At 32.8% G+C, this 19948-nt stretch overlaps 2 protein-coding genes and 2 long non-coding RNA genes across 11 annotated transcripts in view; 2 read left to right on the top strand and 2 right to left on the bottom strand.

Annotated features, from left to right (window-relative positions):
* The window catches only part of LOC148234077 (glutamate receptor 1-like), a 393208-nt gene that overhangs the window by 87868 nt on the left and 285392 nt on the right, over nucleotides 1-19948 (bottom strand). The window lies entirely within an intron of this gene.
* LOC148234081 (uncharacterized) lies at nucleotides 538-6960 on the top strand. Its single transcript, XR_015809999.1, has 3 exons — nucleotides 538-804; nucleotides 1062-2486; nucleotides 6071-6960. It is a non-coding gene; the product is annotated as an uncharacterized LOC148234081 (long non-coding RNA).
* On the top strand, nucleotides 9190-18463 carry LOC148234079 (mortality factor 4-like protein 1). 4 transcript variants are annotated; one of them, XR_015809995.1, is made up of 6 exons: nucleotides 9192-9415; nucleotides 9498-9615; nucleotides 15700-15812; nucleotides 15875-16016; nucleotides 17536-17701; nucleotides 17783-18463. XR_015809995.1 is itself a non-coding variant. In XM_088187828.1 (6 exons), the coding sequence occupies exons 3-6, from the start codon at nucleotides 12409-12411 to the stop codon at nucleotides 17564-17566; spliced, it is 300 nt and encodes a 99-aa protein (XP_088043954.1). In that variant the 5' UTR covers nucleotides 9394-9415; nucleotides 9498-9615; nucleotides 12260-12408; the 3' UTR covers nucleotides 17567-18463. The 4 variants fall into 4 exon arrangements, 2 of the variants coding, with proteins under 2 accessions (XP_088043953.1, XP_088043954.1); XM_088187828.1 differs by adding an exon at nucleotides 12260-12422 and having other exon boundaries at nucleotides 9394-9415; nucleotides 17536-18463; XR_015809996.1 differs by having other exon boundaries at nucleotides 9190-9415; nucleotides 15875-17473; nucleotides 17536-18463.
* LOC148234080 (uncharacterized) lies at nucleotides 9894-12408 on the bottom strand. 2 transcript variants are annotated; one of them, XR_015809997.1, is made up of 3 exons: nucleotides 12342-12408; nucleotides 11232-11405; nucleotides 9894-10244 (listed from the first exon to the last, which is right to left on the bottom strand). It is a non-coding gene; the product is annotated as an uncharacterized LOC148234080 (long non-coding RNA). The 2 variants fall into 2 exon arrangements; XR_015809998.1 differs by lacking the exon at nucleotides 12342-12408 and adding an exon at nucleotides 11522-12251.

Genomic DNA, 19948 nt, shown 5'->3' with positions numbered 1-19948 from the left:
TTATTGACTTATTAGTATAAAATATTATAAGACGAACAGCAGTGATTTGGCAATTAAAGTACATACCAAAGTTAATTAAACATATTTCAATAGTTTGATTAACATGGTAGTAGAAATGAAAATTTTAAACAAAAAGTTACATTTTACGCGATTATCCACTATATTTTCAAAAGCAATGAAAGATCTAATAACATTTACGTATGGCAAACAATTAAAATGTGTTGTATTGTTAAATAAGATATGCCAACATATATACTTTAACTTCTATAGTAACTTCCATTCAAAAAAATTTCGGTTTAGATTTTATTTATGGATTATATTAGTAGTTGTAATGTGTTCAATGTTTAACTCTTGATAAAGGTATTATTGTTTTTATTTTTTCCAGAAGCAATGATAGAACAATTTGATGACTAATATGACGACAACGTAGAATTGGTATATATAAATAAAAAGTGAATAATTTCAAGTTGAAGTCACTGACAGCAAGTATTTTCTATTTATAAATAACATACTGCATTAGTTTGATGTAACTGAATATCCTGAATTTAGCTGTTCCATAAGAAAAATGATTGCACAGAACAAAAATTGATTAAAAACTAAAATATTGATACATATTTTGCCACATCGGAACTAAAAATAACCCACTCTTAGATATTTAGGCTATCGATTATTCCAGGTATACAATCACATATGTATAATCATTGTAAAATCTCGTATATTAGATCACATTCAAGAAATTAAACGTTTATAAGCTGGCAATTGGCTGATATATTGCTAGTCGTCCTTTGGAACGGAACGATCAAGGTGAATTTTTTTTATATTTTGATAATGGTCTTAATTTATTTTGTTAATATACCTAGGTGTATACAACAACTCATTTACTACCCCAAATATTATCAGGCACAAAAAACGAAACCATGACTGACGTTTTAGGATAATTATAAAATTAATTTAAAAATTCAAATATTTGCATTCTCGCCGAATTATTGTGTCATATCATTGTCAGTTCTCTCTGTGACATTGTGTTCGGATTTTAATTATTGTTTATAATTATTTTTCAGAAGCCGTGAGCAAGCAATAAGAAATGGAACCAACCTTCTTCAGCTTAATAACCGTCTGCATCACAAACATTGTCATGCGATCGCTGTGAAAAATAGTATCCCTAAATATAAATATTTAAAAAAATACGTTTTAATAACATATCAGGCGCGTACAGTGAGATACTTTCCCTTTTGCTGAGAGATAAGGGCGTGCAGAATGCAGCCCTTATCTCTCACTCACTCTTGTCACTTATATCTCATCATACACGCCTGATTTATATGGTTTGATCGACGTTAATTTTATATCATACGTATTATATATAATGTTAACGATTTAACCTGGTTTATTTACAATTCTAATAATTATATTCTGTCAAATCTAACAAATATGTGTGCTAAATCGCAAAGCAATGATAATTTTTATATATTATAAATCAAAACACTCACTTTTCGGTCTCGGAACCCACGACGAAACTTAAAATTTGCCGATTTCACCACAGATTGTTCCATAATTGTTTATATAGTTTAATCACTGTAAACTTATAATCCTTACACGTATTATGCATATATTTAATTTTAATAGTTAAAATGTACCTGATTAATTTGCAATTCGAACAGTCAAATCGAACAACGCACGTGTAAAATAAATGAAAATTATTGTAACATTGCTGTCGGCCATCTTGTTTTATATTTAAATGCTGGTTTTTCATTGGTCGACAGTCAGAGCCTCTAATTAAAAACAAAAGAATTCACAAATTAAACGAGCGAACTCAATTTTTATTATTATTAATTATAATTTAAATATATAATATTTAGATTGTTAACGTTTATTATTATAAACCGTTCATACAGAGCGATGCGATTTACTGAGTAGCAAATTAAACATAATGTTAAATTTTAAAGCGGGCGCGTCTGGAAGCGGTTTAGAACAATAATATATAAGAAGATATATGACGATTCAAATTTTTGACTAATCGACGACGATAAAAGGTCAGATTCTAAATTTTGTCATATAATAGTGTCAATGAGAACATTTGTTATTAATAGTTTCAGCTTTTATAAGAAGAATACTAAACTTAATACTGTAACAAATAACAGGTGTCTATTCATTGATAGAAGAACAAAAATAAAGGGACGTCATGCATTATGGAAGAAGATTGATACAATGTTGTACTTGGGTCTGCATAAAAGCGTTAATTTTTTCCATGACAAGACACAGTTTCAAACCATTGAAAGAATGCATTTAGAGATTCTTATTCATCTAACGCTAAAATTCTCTAAATTTTCACTAATATCACATATTTATTTTTTAAACTTACAGATGTTAATAAAATGCTTCTGAGCAAATGTATGCAAACAAAAAAGGAATTTGGACCAAAACTACGTGCCGTTTCTCCTGAAAAAGATATGCATTTCGTGGTGAATCGTAAGACTGCTACAATTTATGTAAGCAAACACTTGTTTTTACTTATAAATGTAAAAAATAAAAAAAATCACATTTATTTTATTACTATTTAAATCATCTGTAATTGGTCCTTTGAAATAAGAATAATTTATAAAAAATACTTTGTTCCATAAAACTAATTGTTTATGCATTACAATAATAATAATTGAACATTAAATAAATGCATAAATTAAGTAACATTTTATTTCTAGTGTGCATTAAAATATATAAACTAAGCATTAGCGTTTTATTAGTGTAGCGAATGACCGAAGTTAATCAGAATTGGGTGTAGTCGGTACTTGGAAGGGTTGTTTTATATCATGTTTAATTTGAGTTTATTATAATAATATACAATATAATTTAAATGAGTAAGTGACTTTTGTGGATTTTGGCCAAATATTCTCGAATTTGTAGAGAAGTGTGAGCCGGTGCATGGATTGTGTAAAATCCGAAGATTGTTTACCCACAATTCTGGTCGTTTTATTCGGATTGTCTCATGCGACAGCGTAAAACTGCAGGGTGATATTCCTTATTGACCGTACGACTTAATGGTAAAAATTCGCAGTGGACCATCTAGTTATAATCGTTAAAACTTATAATTATTTCCTAATTCTATTCATTCAAATACTAAAACATTTTATATACAGATGTAGGCAGCTCACAAGGAATTAAATTAAATTTATTGAACAGTAATTAATTCTCATTTTATTGAGACACTTTTCATTTGCACGCTTACATAATATACCTTATGGGTACTTAAACATTAATATAAAAACTTTTTTATCGTTCAATCAAGCACCAAAGTTTATGTCGCGTATTTATATGGCCACTAAATTTGTGCACTCAAATTGTAATAGCTTATTACACACGTCATTTACATGTATCTGATCCCAACCTGATTTATGGATGCGCTTTATGGTTTCGTGGATTGCGGCAGAAGGGGGGGAGTACTTTATGGAGACTGTCCATTGATTAAAATTTATAGTCGCGGGGCTTGGTGCAATTAATGGTTCGAATCTAAATCTTATTGGACTTCATTTATAATTTGTGTTATATTTGTATTTTATTTAAAATGCTAAAATAACAGTGTAGCCCAAATAATAATAATCTTACCCATCGCAAACGCAATAAAGAGTGGTATCAACTTATTTTAAAAGTATGGGTATACGTCACACAACATGATGTTCGGGATTGGACAGAAACTCTAAGCTGATTCTGTAAAGAGTCAGTATACTTTGTACAAATCTTACACATATCTTAAAACAATGGTTTATAACAAATCAGGAAAGTGACCGCTCGCCAAACAAGACATTTCTTGGAACCAATTTGATAAGAAAGCATGATATGACCTTTATAAACATGTACATAAATTGTTTGCTTATCACACGTTTATGAGTGTTTCCGATAAATTCCACTTTCTTTCACCAGGCGCCAGGTATAGGCAACAGTTCTGATCTACGTTGGTCAGTTGATCTTGGCTGACGTCGAGCCTGACGCTAGAGTTTCGTTAAACTCTCAGTACCGCAGTAGTCCAGCATTCGCCATATCCTTGTACTTGGCTTGCCGCCCACATTGAAGATTCCATCTCATTTAAGACATCCTCGTAAATTTGCGCCTTCGAGGCCTCTTTAGAACGACAAAACCAGTAGTACCCCGCTGACAACGGTCCGTAAATAGCGCGTTACCGAGAGTCTGCGCCCCCGGATATTGTAATCCGAGACTGATTCAACGACATGTTTAACTTGTATTGTTTTTATTGCAATGATATCCACCCCGAGGCACAAAACAAATTTCAAAAAATAAAAAAAATTCGTCAAAGTTGTGATCTTCGCCTTTACAAATCTGCATTCTAAGCGATTGAGTAAAATTCTACATTAAATTAATATTATATTTATTTGGCTCATTTTTTCAATTATTTCTGAAACGAAGAAAGAAAAATTTTAAAACGAAAACAAACTAATACAAAGTGAATGGAAAAAAATTATATTTTTTCGTTGAGGTGAAAGATAAAGCTACATGATATCAGTAAAACATATTAGGCTCTATTATTTTTAAAAATAAAATAATCTTGATGTTTTTCATTGTTAACATAAAAATATGTATGTATGTACCTGTATTTATTATTTAAACTACATATTCAAATATCACTTTGTGTTTATCTGTTTCATTGTGGTTCCGAAAAACGTCATAATCTCATTTGGCGAACGGTCGCAAAATAATTATAATACAACTTTCAAGGTTTCAGTTGACTTATTCTTGTACAACATATGTATGTATTTTTGTTTGAGGCTACAAATAATTAAAATATTACTTAACTTACATTTTAATAAGGACCCAAACATGAACTTAGTTCATAGTTTGGCATTAATTATGCATCGTCTGTATAGTGATTCAAATTTAAAATTATGAATTTTACATACAGGATTTTATTACTCTTCTTACTCTTTGGTGTCCGCTTAACTAAATTAAAAAAGCACTATCGAACGACCCGACGAGTATAAGCTGGGTGGCATCTCCATAAATTAACAATAACGACATCGATTTGTTATAAATTGTGACCCGACTTACCGAAAGCGAGACGAGTGTAGGAAGGAGGGCGAAGCTGAGAAAAATCGCGAAATTGTGTTCTGCGATATTAGTTTTGAAAAGGCCCTTATTGAACAGATTAATCACGTAATGGAACAGGAATGACGTCTAGCGCAAAAACGAGCGAAATTTTAATCGCCCCTTTTTTGCCCCGCCATTTATTAGCCCTTCTTCCCGCCCTTCCGACATTATTTAGCCCTTAGGTTCGGCGGGAGAGGAGGTGGCGTCATTTTTTACGCGACGCGGTAAAATAACTCTACCGGTGCCTATTGAATTTTTTGCTCTAAGGGTGTTTGCTTTTACGATCAAACATTATTGACTTCTTACGTAAAGTATGTGTGTGTATTCATGTTTATATATACATAGTACAAATTTTCATTTACTCACATATTACTACAATTCAATGAGATATTAAAAAAATGGATATATATTAATGAGCTCTTTTTAATGCAGTACAGTGGAACCTCGACTTACGAGTAACTTGACTTTAAATTATTTTTAAACATGTGCATTTATTTTAATATAACTCGATATACGAGCAATGTCTCGAAACACTACGTCTTCTTACAAAAACTTTATCATCAATTTAGGTAGTATGTATTTGCCATTTATCCATTTAAATTTTCTTCGTTAAAATATATTAATAGAATTTCTATTCATTTTAATGAGGAAAAAAGATTTAACATACGAGTAATTTAAGTTACGAGCTCCATCATGGTATGAATTAAACTCATAAATCAAGACACCACTGTATTGTGTAAGTAGACACGCTTGGAATTTTCACGAAATTAAAAAAAAATACTACTGCAATATATAAATAGTCGCATTTGATTTAATATGTTTTTTTATTATTGGTATATCTAGAGGCCAATCTAAAAAACTCTTGACAAGAAGACGCATTTAAAGATAAGCTTAACAATTAGTAACGCAAACAATACGCCATCGGGCGACAGAAAAAACACCGTTGGTTTAATTATAGCTGTATGGTTGCGATTCGCAGGAGACCTCCCAACATACGGTACAAAATGACTGACAGCGGCAGATAATTAGACATTACGAGGCAGACTGCAGAGCGACAGACGAGAGAAACCTAGACGGTTGATCACCGTAGATGATCGATCACGACCACACACTGCAGACGGCAGACCTTCAGCTGACATACGACAAACGGCGACGAGAAACAAAATGAACGACGAGAAACAAAATGACCGTTCCGAGAACATCATTTCTCCATCAGTTTCTCCACGTGCTCGGAGAAAAGCAATACACTTCTACAATAGTCTGTTTCGATATATATATGTATTACTAAATTAATTGTTACCAACTTTGAGCGATTTTGTTTGATTTGGGTGGTTTTGGAAGACCGGTATATGATTAAAAGGTGCACTGCGTCCAATTATTTGCATACACCAGGCAGCAGCGATTTCGTTAACTGCTCGGAGGGACAGTTTTGACTTATTTTTGTTTGTGTTTATGAAACGGTCGATTATCATCATATGAACAGCATTTAAAAAACATACAATATATGGGTATTTTTATTACTTTTGAAAGAAGCATATTAATATGATTTGTACTAATTCATTAACAAAGTAGTGTTGAAACATATGCACTTTCTTTCGAGCGCGCATATAACGAAATTCCTAGTAATTTATTGCTCTGGCGATGGGTTCTACCCTTCCTTTTGAAAGAGGGTTAATATTCACTTGCGCGGTCCTACAAATCTAGACTATCTGAAGTCTTGATGTAGTGAGGGAATACCATTTCGTATATGAATGGGGCTGGCACTACCATGGGAGGCAGTCGAAAGTGGCTGTGCCCCTCAGACGCCGTAGTCTAAATATTAAAGAGAGAATAAGACTAACCATTTCCTTGGAAAGGTTCGCTGTCACAACTGGGTCTTCAAGATCTTCGGATCAGCTTGAGTAAGAGACCAACGTCTCTTTAGCTGACACTGGAAGTTAATACCGATATGTCAATTCACTGCTCCAAATGGATTCCACAAAAAAGTGTGTAGAATTTCGAGTATATTCTGAAAACTTGTACCTACGATTGTATTATGTGTAAAAAGTTGTTTTGCTGCTTATATTCTATATATTTGTTAATATTAAAATAAAAGCCCTGATGAATTTTAACCATATTTTATAGAAAATATATTCATCTAATTCCGTATTGAATAGAAATCAAGCTATAAAAATTGACTTTTTCTTTAAGTTTGAATCTCAATAATTCTATACAAAAAATTCTCGCTGCACTGTGCTGTATTAGGCGGACATTTTATTCATAAGTTTCTACATAACGCAGATTCTCAACATGCCATGCAGTGCAAAATTTTGATCCTCTAATGAGGGCCTCTGTCCGTGGATGCAGCGTGAAACTGCATTTCGGGATGTCTTAATAGAAGTCTCTCTACGGAGGATGCCTTAAATGCATAGCGAATGTTTTGTTAAATGCTTGGCGCTAACTCTAATAGTGGCCCGACCAGCCGAGGGCTTATAAAATTGTGGCGTCAGGATAAGAATAATAGTGTGCTGTTTTTTTAACTAGTTGGTGACTCGAAATCAACCGAACTATTGCTATCATTGGCACCTGTTAAAGGAAGGGGGTTCTCTTCGAAGCAACCAGAAACGTGTAATAAGCATAATTTCCTGCCTTTTATATTTTTAAAAAGGACCTATAATATTGTAGGGGGCCTATATTTTTATTTATATTTTGTTATGGCCAAAACTTGGCGGCACTCGGGTAAAACGGACACGGTTTCTTCGTGGCAACTCTGGCAGACTCGCACGCCGGTGCGGCCCGCGCCCGATTCACTTGTAAATAACATGTAACTCTTAAATTTAAATAAAATACTACTGCAGTGGTTCAATCTGTGTCTAATTGCCACCCGTAACCATCCCGCTGCCAAAATATTTATCTCGAATATTCGTTTCAGATAGGTGTCGAGAAACGTTGGACAGCTACTAAGACGCTTGGTTAACAGTGCTTGGCTAACGGTCAACACAATCATATATATAAAAACACTCTTATTTTCCAGTCGTAAATCTAAAATTAAGTATGAGTTTACGCGACTTTTTCATTAATGGTTCAAGAAGGGATTACTTTTGGGTGATATTTGACATATGTTGACACACACGCTTGCAACAGTTACGCAAACGGGTATTTATTTTCGGGGCAAAATTTTAATACGGTTGCAGTCAGAATTCAAATTAAAAGTAATATAAGCGGCCAGAATAAATATTAGTTGGTCAGAATTTGTATTTTTTGGTCGGAATTTATATTGAATGCTAAAATATATATTGACAGATAATCAGAAAAAAAAAACAGTTAGTATTTATTTAGCTCATTGGTCAGTATTTATGAAGAATAACCAGTAGATATATTATGTGTTTTGGATTTAACTTCATGGTTAATTTTATGCTGACAGATGGTCAGCATAATAGTACATGGTCATTATCAAGGTATTTTAGAGGCAACTTGTTCGGTTGGCTCGCAGCATTGTCAGATGTTAACACATCAAGCCAAGCGTGCTCCGCCGCCGCTCTGTCGTTATTACCGCTTCGTTCGCTGCTATAAATACTTTCGCGTCGTACATACAATTTAAAATATTCGTTTCAGATTCATTGAGATTCGTAGGGCGTTCAATGCTTAGACTAGCACTCGCTCGCTCACACCTAGCCTACAAGAGAAAGAGGGAGGGAGAGCGAGTTATTTTATAAGATATTTATTATATAAATAATTTATTGCCCATTTATATTTATAAATGCTGAAATATTTTTTTAAATTCACATAATCGTCCTATATTTTAATTCTGATCATCTTTATTTTTATTCTGACCTTGTTATATTTTCATTCTAACCATTTGATATATATTCTAACCCTAAATAGTATAATAATGACCATTCATTATTTTAATTCTAATCGTCTTATATTTTTATTCTGACCGTATGCTATGTTTTATCTAACCATTTGATATTTATTCTGACACTGAATAATACAATTATAACCGAGATTTGATTTTTTTTCTGACCCAAAGTGGGTTTAAGTTTTGACCATTTCATTTGTTGTTCTTAAATTGCCGTGTTCGCGAACGAACTATTATTAAATACGCATTATAAAATACAATTTGCTCATGATTGCTGTTTATTAATATTAATATTATTAATAAGGCATACTAGAGTCATGAATCGCACTAATAACCATTATTGATTTTGTCGAGAGTGCAGCTCTGCGATTGGTTGCATTTGTGCAGAAGGTACTGCTCGGGATTCGCGAGCGAACGCGACAAGTGGTCGTGTGTTGGGGCGAGCGTGCACAATGTCGTTACCGGTGCCGAAATTTGTTAAAGGTAATTGATTATTTCCATAACGCACGTTGTATAATCGTTCATTCTATAATCATTCATTTGATCCTTATTGATACTATTTCAGGTGAAAAGGTGCTGTGCCGTTATGGGAAGTTGCTTTATGATGCTATATGTTTGGATAAATCGAAACCTATCGAGTGGCATGTCACTTACCTCGTCCATTATAAGGGGTGGAACAAAAGGTATGATTTCATGTTTAATTTATGATTTACGGTCGTATTTCGTCATAAAAAAAATATTGACCTAACCTAGAAATCGATGTAGGGGAGGTAAACCGAATTGCAGCCATTGAGCTTTTGTGTTTTGACTGACAAATAAATGGTTCATTATATCTCAATACTTGTAAATCATTTCTCGAGTTTTTGTTTTGTTTTATTTCTAGTTGTATTATGTATGTTTACTTTTTTAATTCAAATATGACAATTTGAGTGATATAGGGGTTTTAAATCAATTCTAATTAAAATGTGTGCACATTTACATTTACTAAAGATATTTTTTATGCGTATGATGTATAAGTTCAAACTTTTATTTAAAATCTAATACATTCTCTTCCCCGAAGTTAAATCGTAGGCGGTTCTTTAGTCGGCGATGTAAGTTTCTAAGTATTTCAGTGACACTTTTGCGGAGTAGGGCTGGACTTCATCCCTGACTATATTGAAAGGCTTCTCCATTTCAATATATGTTGAACCCGAGTATCGAGTATTGTCAAACTTGTACGGTGGTCAATCTTCACTGTTTTGAGGTACCCCAGATAGTTATATATTTACATATGTAACTACCTGGAGTACAATATATAAATACTGAGGTATAACTGAAAAAATAATAAATAAAAAACATTATTTAAATAAAAAAAAAAATGAATTAAATGTAAATGATTTCTATAGGATTAAAAGAACAAAACATATTTCATATTACTTTTATAAAACTGAAAGTCGGTTTTGATATAAAAAGTCATAAAATAAATTATTAAAACATAACAAATTAACAAATGTGGTTGGATTAACTCACAACCCAAATGATTAATTTCTTCTAAAAGGCCAAAGTGATGTAAAACGGCTATAAGGACATTGCTGATGATTTACACATGTATTTTTATTCTGACTATGATGATTCATTTCCACTTGATCACAACGGAGGCAATCTGACACGATCCATCTGTTGGTCTATATTTTGCCACTTAGAAGCTCAATTCACATAGCCATGAAGGAATGGCACTGACTATAATAAAATGTCAGTCTTATTATTCCTCTTTTTTCAACATTTTTTCAATTTTACTTAGTTCATCGTAACGTTAAGAAGACGATGAGCTATATCCCTTTGAATTTAAAGAGTATTTGGCAGATCTATTTTAAGAATATGAAGATGTTTCATATTATTGTGAACTAATAATGATCAGAGGAATTATTAAATGATCAGTGGATAAACGATTTAGCATTTTTTATAGAAATCACGGGACACCTTAGTGAATTAATCGTAAAATTGCAAAAACGAGGACAATTGAAAGCTTTTTGAAATAAATTAATATTATATGAAAGTCAGAAAAGAGCTAAAAATTGTTACTATTTTTCTACTTTGGCGTCTCATATAAATATTGCACATGAACTGAATACACTAAGGAAGCAATTTGAAACAAGATTCGCCGATTTCCAAAATAATGACCCTGCATTCACTATATTTATTTGTCCGATAGGTGCTGATGTAAATTGTGCACCAGACAACTTAGTGTAGTTTCACACGTGCCGGATGGATTCGCCCGGCACCGTGTAGTGGGGGTGGTGTTGTATGGGCTAGTACTTACTATTTCAGATGTGCCGAACGAATCCATCCAGTGTCGGCCCGACGCTGGCTGCTGGGTTGTCGCCGGCCGCGCTCACTAAAACTGTCCGGCGCTGGGTACCGGATTGAGTGTGATGGGGGTAAAACTCACACATTAACCGGGCCGGCAGTCAGCCGTTGACAGTGATTGTGGTATCTTGTAATAAAATTATTAAATATATTTCTCGTGTTTAGGCAATAGCGGAAGAAATAGACCTCGAAATTTTAATTATATTAGTAGAATCTCTTAATTATCTTAGTTAGAATACATACAAAAATAAAATCCTAACGCGAAATGCGTGGAAGGACTTGTGTGAAGCCGTTAATCCTAAATAACTGACATCAGTTGACGGGGTATAGGTCGGGTTGGGAAGAAACCAGCCAGAAACCGGCCACGTGTGAAGGGTTTGTAAACGGCGCCGGCCCGGTGCCGGGTGAATCCATCCGGCACATGTGAAAGTATACTTACAGTTAGAACTCATTTACTTTTAGGCAGATTTAAAGCTAAAATTAGGGTTTAAAAGCGTTACTTTGGTATACTTTTAGAAATTACTCTTATCATTTGCCACCGAGAATATTAGATGCTCTTTTTCCTCAATATATAAGACAATGTTTCAATAACCAATTTTTATTGGAAACATTCCTTCTTTTTCTTATTTTCTTGGCTGTTTCCATCAAATCTTTATATTTTGGAGTGTTTATCAGAATGGAGGTTTTCTCTGGCGTCAATTTTGACAATATATTGTGAAACTACTAATGTTCGTTCATAGTTTTGTTTGAAGAATTCTAAAAAATATTCTAATAAATAATACAGTTTAACGTTATGTATAGTATACAAAGTATACCTTTATACTTTGTATAAAAAACTTGAAGTTACTTCGAAGGTCTGCAATTTATCAGTAGAGATGATAGTCAAGTCGTCAATCGTACTGAATATATAAGTCTGCAATAATTTGCACAAGTACAATCTTGACGAAAAATGAATTCGGTGACAAATTTATACATTTACAGGTTAGCAATGATAATGGACAAGCGGAAAACGGACTCAGGTGTTGAACAAGCGCTGTCAATTGTACGGAATATAGAAGCTAACAACGATATGGTCAGTTGAGGTCGTGGTAAAATGCAGATCGAGTTTGATGCTGTGACGACTGTGACAGATGCTACGAAAATGGTAAACATTAATGTTGCCACATACACCACACGCTAACAATATCACCGGCGATCTGACATTTTACATGTCAGTTGCCATCATGACAAAAACACCACTGCATGTGCATTTAATTATGCGGATCATTTGTTTGCACACAGGTTCATAAAATATTGATTCATTTATCTTGAGCAGTGAATTTAAAAATCTATTGTGTGATATGCTTTCACTGACTGAGTTGCTGAAAGTATACTTCTACTAGTGAAAGTATACTTTTACTGGGAAATACAGATTTACTGTAGTAACATATACACATTCAAACCCCGGTTCCAAACCTACTTCTCCCCCATTACAGATAAAATATTCTCGGGACATTTGCTCTTAGGAAAGTTACTTTCAGGGACATTTGCTCTCAGGACAATTGCTTTCACGGACAATTCTCACAAGCACTCAAGCAAATTAAAAAAAACATGAGAGCAATTGTCTGTGAGAGCAATTGTCCGTAAGAGCAATAATCCTTGACTACAATTGTCCTTGAAAGCAATTGTCCTGAGAGCAACTTTCCCGAGAGCAATTGTCACCTAACTAAAATATTTTTTAATTATAACAAATATTTTTGAATTAAATCATCAAAAAAATATTTTTTTTTCACCGCTTTCACCGCAGTTGGAAGACACTTCATGCCGTTAATCGTCCATTGTCACATGTAAATATAACTTAATAAAAAGTCTACTAGGATTCACACAAGAGTCTCATTGGCAGCGAAGTCAAACACCCCTAGGGCTACGCTCCCTAAAGTTATTTATGTATTTTAAAGAAGAAGCTCAAATTAATTAAGCTCCCAAGGACAGGACTTTATTTTGAATGGAAATCAGGTCAATCTCCCGGCTTCTCTTTAATTTATTTTCAAACTGTCTAGAATTTCAGCGAAGTTAAATAGTCCTCATTATAGAAGATTCAGTGAAAATTTTCCAAATATTTTTAGTAAGTGCCTTATCTCTTTTTGCTAAGTTAGGGTGCAATTCATTGGATTCTCGACATAGCGGTTGTTGTGGAATCAACTGTTGCTGGTTGTCTTTTCTCATGATGGCTTCGTTCAGATAGACATTGAAGTTGCTGTTTAATGGCAGAGGTAGGTCAGTGGCTGTGATGGCTCCTCTAGTTACGATGCCATCAGGGAGAGGCGTTTCGGTGAAAGGAATAAAACGGCAGGGCAAACCCGTTAGTTCTAGCATATTGCTACATCATCAGCCTGAGTGTCATACACTGAAATTGATGAGACAATATCGAAATATTAACATCAATATTGGCAGAACATAGTTCAAACGGTGTGCGGTCTCAGCCTGAGGGCCTGATTTTAGCTGTCTTTCGGGGTTGATCTATGACTGACCAGATATATGCCTTCATTGTATTCTTGGAATTCCTGTGTGAAACTAATATTGAATGTTTCTTGAGTACTTCTTGTTTTTATGCCTGCACTACACTCTCTGGTAATTGGCCAAGGTTGGCCAAGGACGGAGAATATATTGGGTTACTTTGGTCGAGTTCGGTCTAAAATCTCTCGGAAGTTGTCCGAGATTACCGAGAACGGGAGGTAAAGTGGGGGTAATTAAGTCGACTTAGCCAGCTTCGAGTTCTTCCCAACATTGTCGGCAAATGGACCGAAGTCAAAGAAACCGAAGCCGGAGCTGCTCTTTCGAGCGCGAGCGGTGAGATATTTCCCATTTCGCTTTCTCGCGTGTTAAGTGACGAGAGTGAGAGAGATAATGATATGGTTTTTTGCAAACAGATAGAACGAGTAGCTCGGTTCAATTTCAGACTTCAACAGACTCTTACTGACATCTTTGAATATTTAAGGGCACCAAAAGAGATTAATTATATTTTTGATAGTATCATATATTCTTTTAACAGATATCGTTATTATATTTTTTTTCATATGAAATTAAATAATTAAAAAATAATTAGTGGTACTTGATTTTGTTAAAGAAATCGTTTCGAATATCCTATATCGGTTTATTAAATTAATATTTTCCTATATCGGTTTATATAAATGTCACACCATAACGAATTCTAATTTAGAATCGATGGCGACAAATTCTAGGATAGTCACAGATGTGGTGTTCGTATTCTGAAGTATCATTTTTATGCCTTATGGCATTTTCCAAAAGCCGACAAATATTTTGCGTAAATTGAATATTTAAGACCGAAAAGTTTTCACTGATATTGTATTGATGAGTGCCCACACAAACTTTTATAATTATCAGTAGCGTAATATGGCACATTTTTCGATCGCATGCAAATATGCCAGCTGTTCATGACAGCAGCCACCGTGCGTACGTCATTCACGCCCGCCGTCCGGATGGCATATGAAATTTGTGGCAGTGTGGCCGCTTCTCGGAAGTCGGCGACCTCGTCCGACTTCAGTTAAACTTCGGTTCGGACAACTTCCAGAGAGTGTAGTGCAAGCATTAGAGTTCTTCATCCTGATTATTACACTCTCCCTGCTGGAGTTTGGTTGTTTTTCTTATTGTGTTATCTTGTTAGTTGACAAGTTTCATTAATAATTTATAAAAATAATCAAAATTTTTATTAAAAAAAAATCCACATTTAATATTATACTCATACAATCCTGCCGTGTTCTGAGTAAAGTCTAATTTACGCGATGCCAGTCGAGGTTGCCAGTCACTGGATGCCAGCGACTAGCACCGTGTAAATGCTTAACACCAGTTACTGGAGAAGCCAATGCGCCACTGGCACGCCAGCAGCTGGCAGCACCAGCAGAACAAATATTTTTGTTTTACTGGCACGCCAGCACCCTCTTCCACCACACTACCATACTGGCGCAAGGTGAGTGGAGCTTTTTCGCAACAATAATTTTTTCAGTTGCTGGCACTGTAAACGGTAAGGCGCCAGTGGACTAGAATGCCAGTCGCCGTGTGCCAGTGACCTGCCAGTCAACTTTCAACTGGCAGCATGTAAATCAGCCCTTAGTGTATGTAATATTCGGAAGAAGACTGAAAAATCTAGCATGAGATCTTTGTTATTTAAGCTAATAGTATAATTTTTGCATTAAGGCGATCATTTCTTCTATTGCTTTTTAGTAACATGATCAATTACTGCAGTAGTGAAAAAGTTTATTATCAAATAAAAATGCATAATATATTTTCCATACGCTTCATGATTCTTACGAAAAACCACAATTCTCATAAAAGCCTTTTAGACATATTTCACCGTTATCTTATTGTTGAATTTTCGTAACAAAACAATATCTATTGGATTATAAGTCAATTTAATGTTGCAGCTGGGACGAATGGGCCGACGTGCACCGAATTTTGAAAGTAAACAAGGATAACCTATTAGAGCAGCAATTGTTGAAGGAAGCTTTTTTAAAATCTAAGGAAAACGTCAAAAAACGTATGTAAAAATTAATATTATTTAATGAATGTTAAAATATTTATGTGAATATTATATAACAGCTAAGAGAAAATATACCAGGCGAGTTAACCCAGCAGGGAAGAATGTTGACAGTATAAAAGTTGTTAAAGAGCTCACGAGAGGCGAGAAGAAGCTGATCGAAACCTTTGATACTTCGTCCTTTGGTGACCTTCTTGAAATAAGGTAATGTATGGTTAAAATGTATTTTTAGTATTAATGGCTTTGGAAGTTGATAATTTATTCGTTCGCAGTTTCCTTCTTATCTCTGATGGTAAACTTTCCAGTTATTCACACAGTCAATCGACCTTTTAGCTTGGTCATTTTTATACTTGCGATTCTGGCCATTGTTTTTTTTTATAACCCATATATCTTTAGCGATGTCTTCATTATTACATCTTTGTCCTTTAATTAGATAATTTTCAGCGTGTATTCGCTTTGCTTTTTTAACACATTGTCTGCATCAAACACTGCTCCTGTGTCCATAAAAAATTACAGCTATGCGGTGAACACGGAAGCTTCGTTCAGTGAGATTTACTATATATGTGATTCAAAATTATTTAGTGTTGCTCATTTTTCATATCACCAACATTAAAATACTTTTGTTTCAATTGCTACCACCTGTGATGGGTCTTGCGATATACTTGCATAAAGCTGCACTTACATTTTTATAAACAGAATAATTATTAGGAAATATGATAAACTTACTTCGACAATTTTTAACATTTTCGTGTTTTAAAATGTAATATTGTTATTTTAAAGGATATTATTATTTTTAAAATAATTGAATGTGTGTAAGCTGGTCTTTAGTGTACTTGATCTCATAATTTGACATTGCTATATTTAGATAGTTCTTCATATTTCACGCCTAAGACTCGGACAACACTACAAAAACAAATCCCAAATTATTTAGTGTTATTGCTGTTTGTCTTTAAAGTTTACATAATTTGTCAGTCTTATATAAATGTTCTCAAAATTTTTTTGCATTAAATATGTTAACACTTAACCGACGGGTCAGGTAGTAGCTACACTTTATGTTCGCTGATGGAAATCACGGGATGAGTGGAATCTACCGTTTTTGACCTCTAATCCTTAATAACGGGTTTTTTAGTATCTACCTGCAAAAAATACAGCTTGCTGAACTGCCATCTTTCGAATGAATGTTAGAAATATTGTATATTAATAAAAATATTACAATCGTACATTTTTCTCCTTAATGAAGATCTTTTTTGTACATATGCATGTGGAGATTGTAAAAGACGTTACAAATCTATAAATTATATAATAAATTTAATTTGACCCACATTAGTCTGTATTATATAGCCTGCCGATGACTGAAGTTTATGATGCTATTAATTTCATATGTAAATATATTTTTTTTAAATATAAATAAATCATGTTTTAAATGTAAATTAATTAAGTTTCAATTTTGATCTTTTGCGATATAATAATTTTAACAAATGTACCAATATAAGTCAAAACTTCTTTTAATTCTAAAGTTAATATTTTTCTTTTAACTTTGCTTGCGCGAAATTTTTGCCCAACTTCCCGTTGATATGCAACAGGTGGCGAAAAAACGACCCGTCGATTAAGTGTCATACGTGTCTCCGACGCATTGGTTTCACCAGAATTATTAACAAATAGTACGTACGGCTGGTGTCTGCTATTATGAGGTCATATAATATGTGGTTTTAATCATTTACAGGTCCATGAAGAAAGTAAGAATAAATTCTTGAACTAGCAAGAGTTGGATGTTCCAGATTTGTGTAATTCCCAGATTGAAGAATGACTAAATTGGCATAATGTTCAACATAACATTTATGTACTAAATTAATACTTATCACTTGATTTTCTCTGACATCATTGCCATAGTACGTATTATGTATTTAAATTGCAGGGTAATAGTACACCATATTTTTAACCCTGAAGATATTAACAAGGCTAATTTCCAGGTTAATATACCGCACCCATTTCAAGTGGAGCTTATCAAAGATAAGAGTAGAAGGAATTTAAACAAAATTCCTTCAGATATCTTGGTCGAAACTCGGCTTTATGTTTACATATACAAGAAAACTATTCATGCAAAGGATAACCCCAATTAACCAAAATTTTCAGTGTTGCCGGAAATCATAAAAGGCATTCTCGTTTACTTCAACACTACTCTAGGTTCACAGTTTATATACGCATTTAAGAGACCGCAATATGTCGAGTCATGCAAGAAGAATCCTGCTACACTTAAATCAGTGGACCGATTTACTTGTTAAAACTGTTGTGTTGTAATTAGAAAATCAGGACTCTGATGGCAGTAACTCATGTGAACGATAAGGTGGTACAGATAATCGGCTTGGCTTTTCATGATGTCTTACTAAATTGCAGAGAAAAAACATGCTGATAAGTTATTTTAATATAAAATTTCATGTGATTTACAATTATTTTTTATTTTTATAGTAAAAAAGTATTTTTAAAAGTAAAATACTTTTGAAAATATTTTGAAAAGTCAAATACTTTTGAAAATATTTTAACACAATATATACTTCTAAAACACAATATATACTTCTTTGAAAGAGAAAAGCTTATTATGATAAAATAAGCTCATTTCAGGATTTATTAAATAAAGACGTTCAAGGAAAAAAGTAATATATTGAGTTTTCTAGATTATATATATTAATCCGTGCCATTTGTGTATATTTTTATAAGTTTGGATAATTATAAAAACAAAACTTAAAGTTGTAATTTTCTATATTATAATAACGTGATTCTATTTTTCCTATATATATTTATAATTTGTGAGAGATCTGAAACTGTTTTATAGGTTTATATAAATATGTAAGTGTTTGTAAATTTTCGGAATATATTGAAAGATGTTGATGATCAAAACGGGTTTGTTCACTTTTCGAGTTTATATATATTAAGGTGATTCTATTGTTCCTAAATTAAAAATTTCATTCTAATATTGTAGTTACAAGTCTCATATGATTGCCAAATATATTTTATAATTTTTTACCTTCAAAGTTCAGTTGTACTAATGAAGAATATATTGGGGTAATCCAATATATACTTCTTTGGAAGAGAAAAGTCCATTCTGTCAGTATTATATGTATGTTGTTTTTGGGATTCATTGAAAAAATATGTCAACTATTTAGTTTTCTGGATTAAAGTAACTGATTCATGTATATAAGTTCGTATAATTGTATACTTTTATTTTTTTTTACAATAAAAAAACAGATTATACTTAGTGTTTATGAAACACTTTTCTGTGGTTTTGTATGTTGTCAGTTACACAATTTTATAGTTTAAAAGAGTTTATTCGGCCAATCCTAACTTGATTTTGTATCTTGAAATACATGTCAATAATTAAAACTAGTTTGTTGTTTTCTATTTTATTATAGTAATGTGATTCTATTTTTTTTTATCTATATTCTTAATCTTTTAAAAGATTGCTAGTTTTAAAGTTTATATACATATTTTCGAGCTTATATACATAATTAGACAATTCCATTGTAACTAGGTGTTTCATATATAATATTTACATGTTTTATTATTTTATTAATTAGTTTTATTTTGAGACATTATTTTTTATGGTTATATAAATATTTATTTATTTATATTTCAACCAATTTTGTTATCTTCAGAATATCTTGAATTACACACTGACAAACATTAACCAGCTTGTTCAGTATTTATATTATGGTTATGTGATTCTATTTTTAATATTGTTTTTTTTTTATTTTTAAATGATGAAAAAAATAAAAAGCTTAGGCAGCTTGTTTGTAAACATACTTCCTCGGACAAAGTCTATTTTACCTACCATGAGTCTGTATTGTGATAATTGTATACAAACACTAGTGTTATGTTTTCTAGGTTTTAGTAACTTGATTATATTTCATTATTTTTTAACCAACAAAACATTAATATTTTTATAAGTAGGTTTTAATTTTTTCAAGCTCAGATAGTTTTTTTATGTTTTCTTTGGATAAAGATCATTTTACCAGTTTGCTAATTTTCAGAATATCTTGAAATACATATTGACAAACAAAAACTAGTTTGTACAGTATTCTAGATCATGGTAAAGTGATCTTATTTTTAAAATTTTATTATTTTAAAAATTAAAAAAAAAA

The sequence above is a fragment of the Plectrocnemia conspersa genome, unplaced genomic scaffold (genome assembly GCF_051122295.1).
Source record: "Plectrocnemia conspersa isolate PC_06_02 unplaced genomic scaffold, ASM5112229v1 ptg000006l, whole genome shotgun sequence".
In the NCBI taxonomy this organism is placed as follows: domain Eukaryota; kingdom Metazoa; phylum Arthropoda; class Insecta; order Trichoptera; family Polycentropodidae; genus Plectrocnemia; species Plectrocnemia conspersa.
The sequence above is the reverse complement of the archived record's forward strand: the minus strand, read 5'-3'. Positions and strand labels throughout refer to the sequence as shown.

What these genes read in the sequence shown, in the direction of transcription:
- LOC148234079 (XM_088187827.1), top strand. Translation starts at nt 9,385, where the DNA reads ATGTCGTTACCGGTGCCGAAATTTGTTAAAG. An exon ending in GGTGCCGAAATTTGTTAAAG is followed by an intron (nt 9,416 to 9,497) that starts GTAATTGATTAT and finishes ATACTATTTCAG; the next exon opens with GTGAAAAGGTGCTGTGCCGT. An exon ending in GGTGACCTTCTTGAAATAAG is followed by an intron (nt 16,017 to 17,535) that starts GTAATGTATGGT and finishes AATCATTTACAG; the next exon opens with GTCCATGAAGAAAGTAAGAA.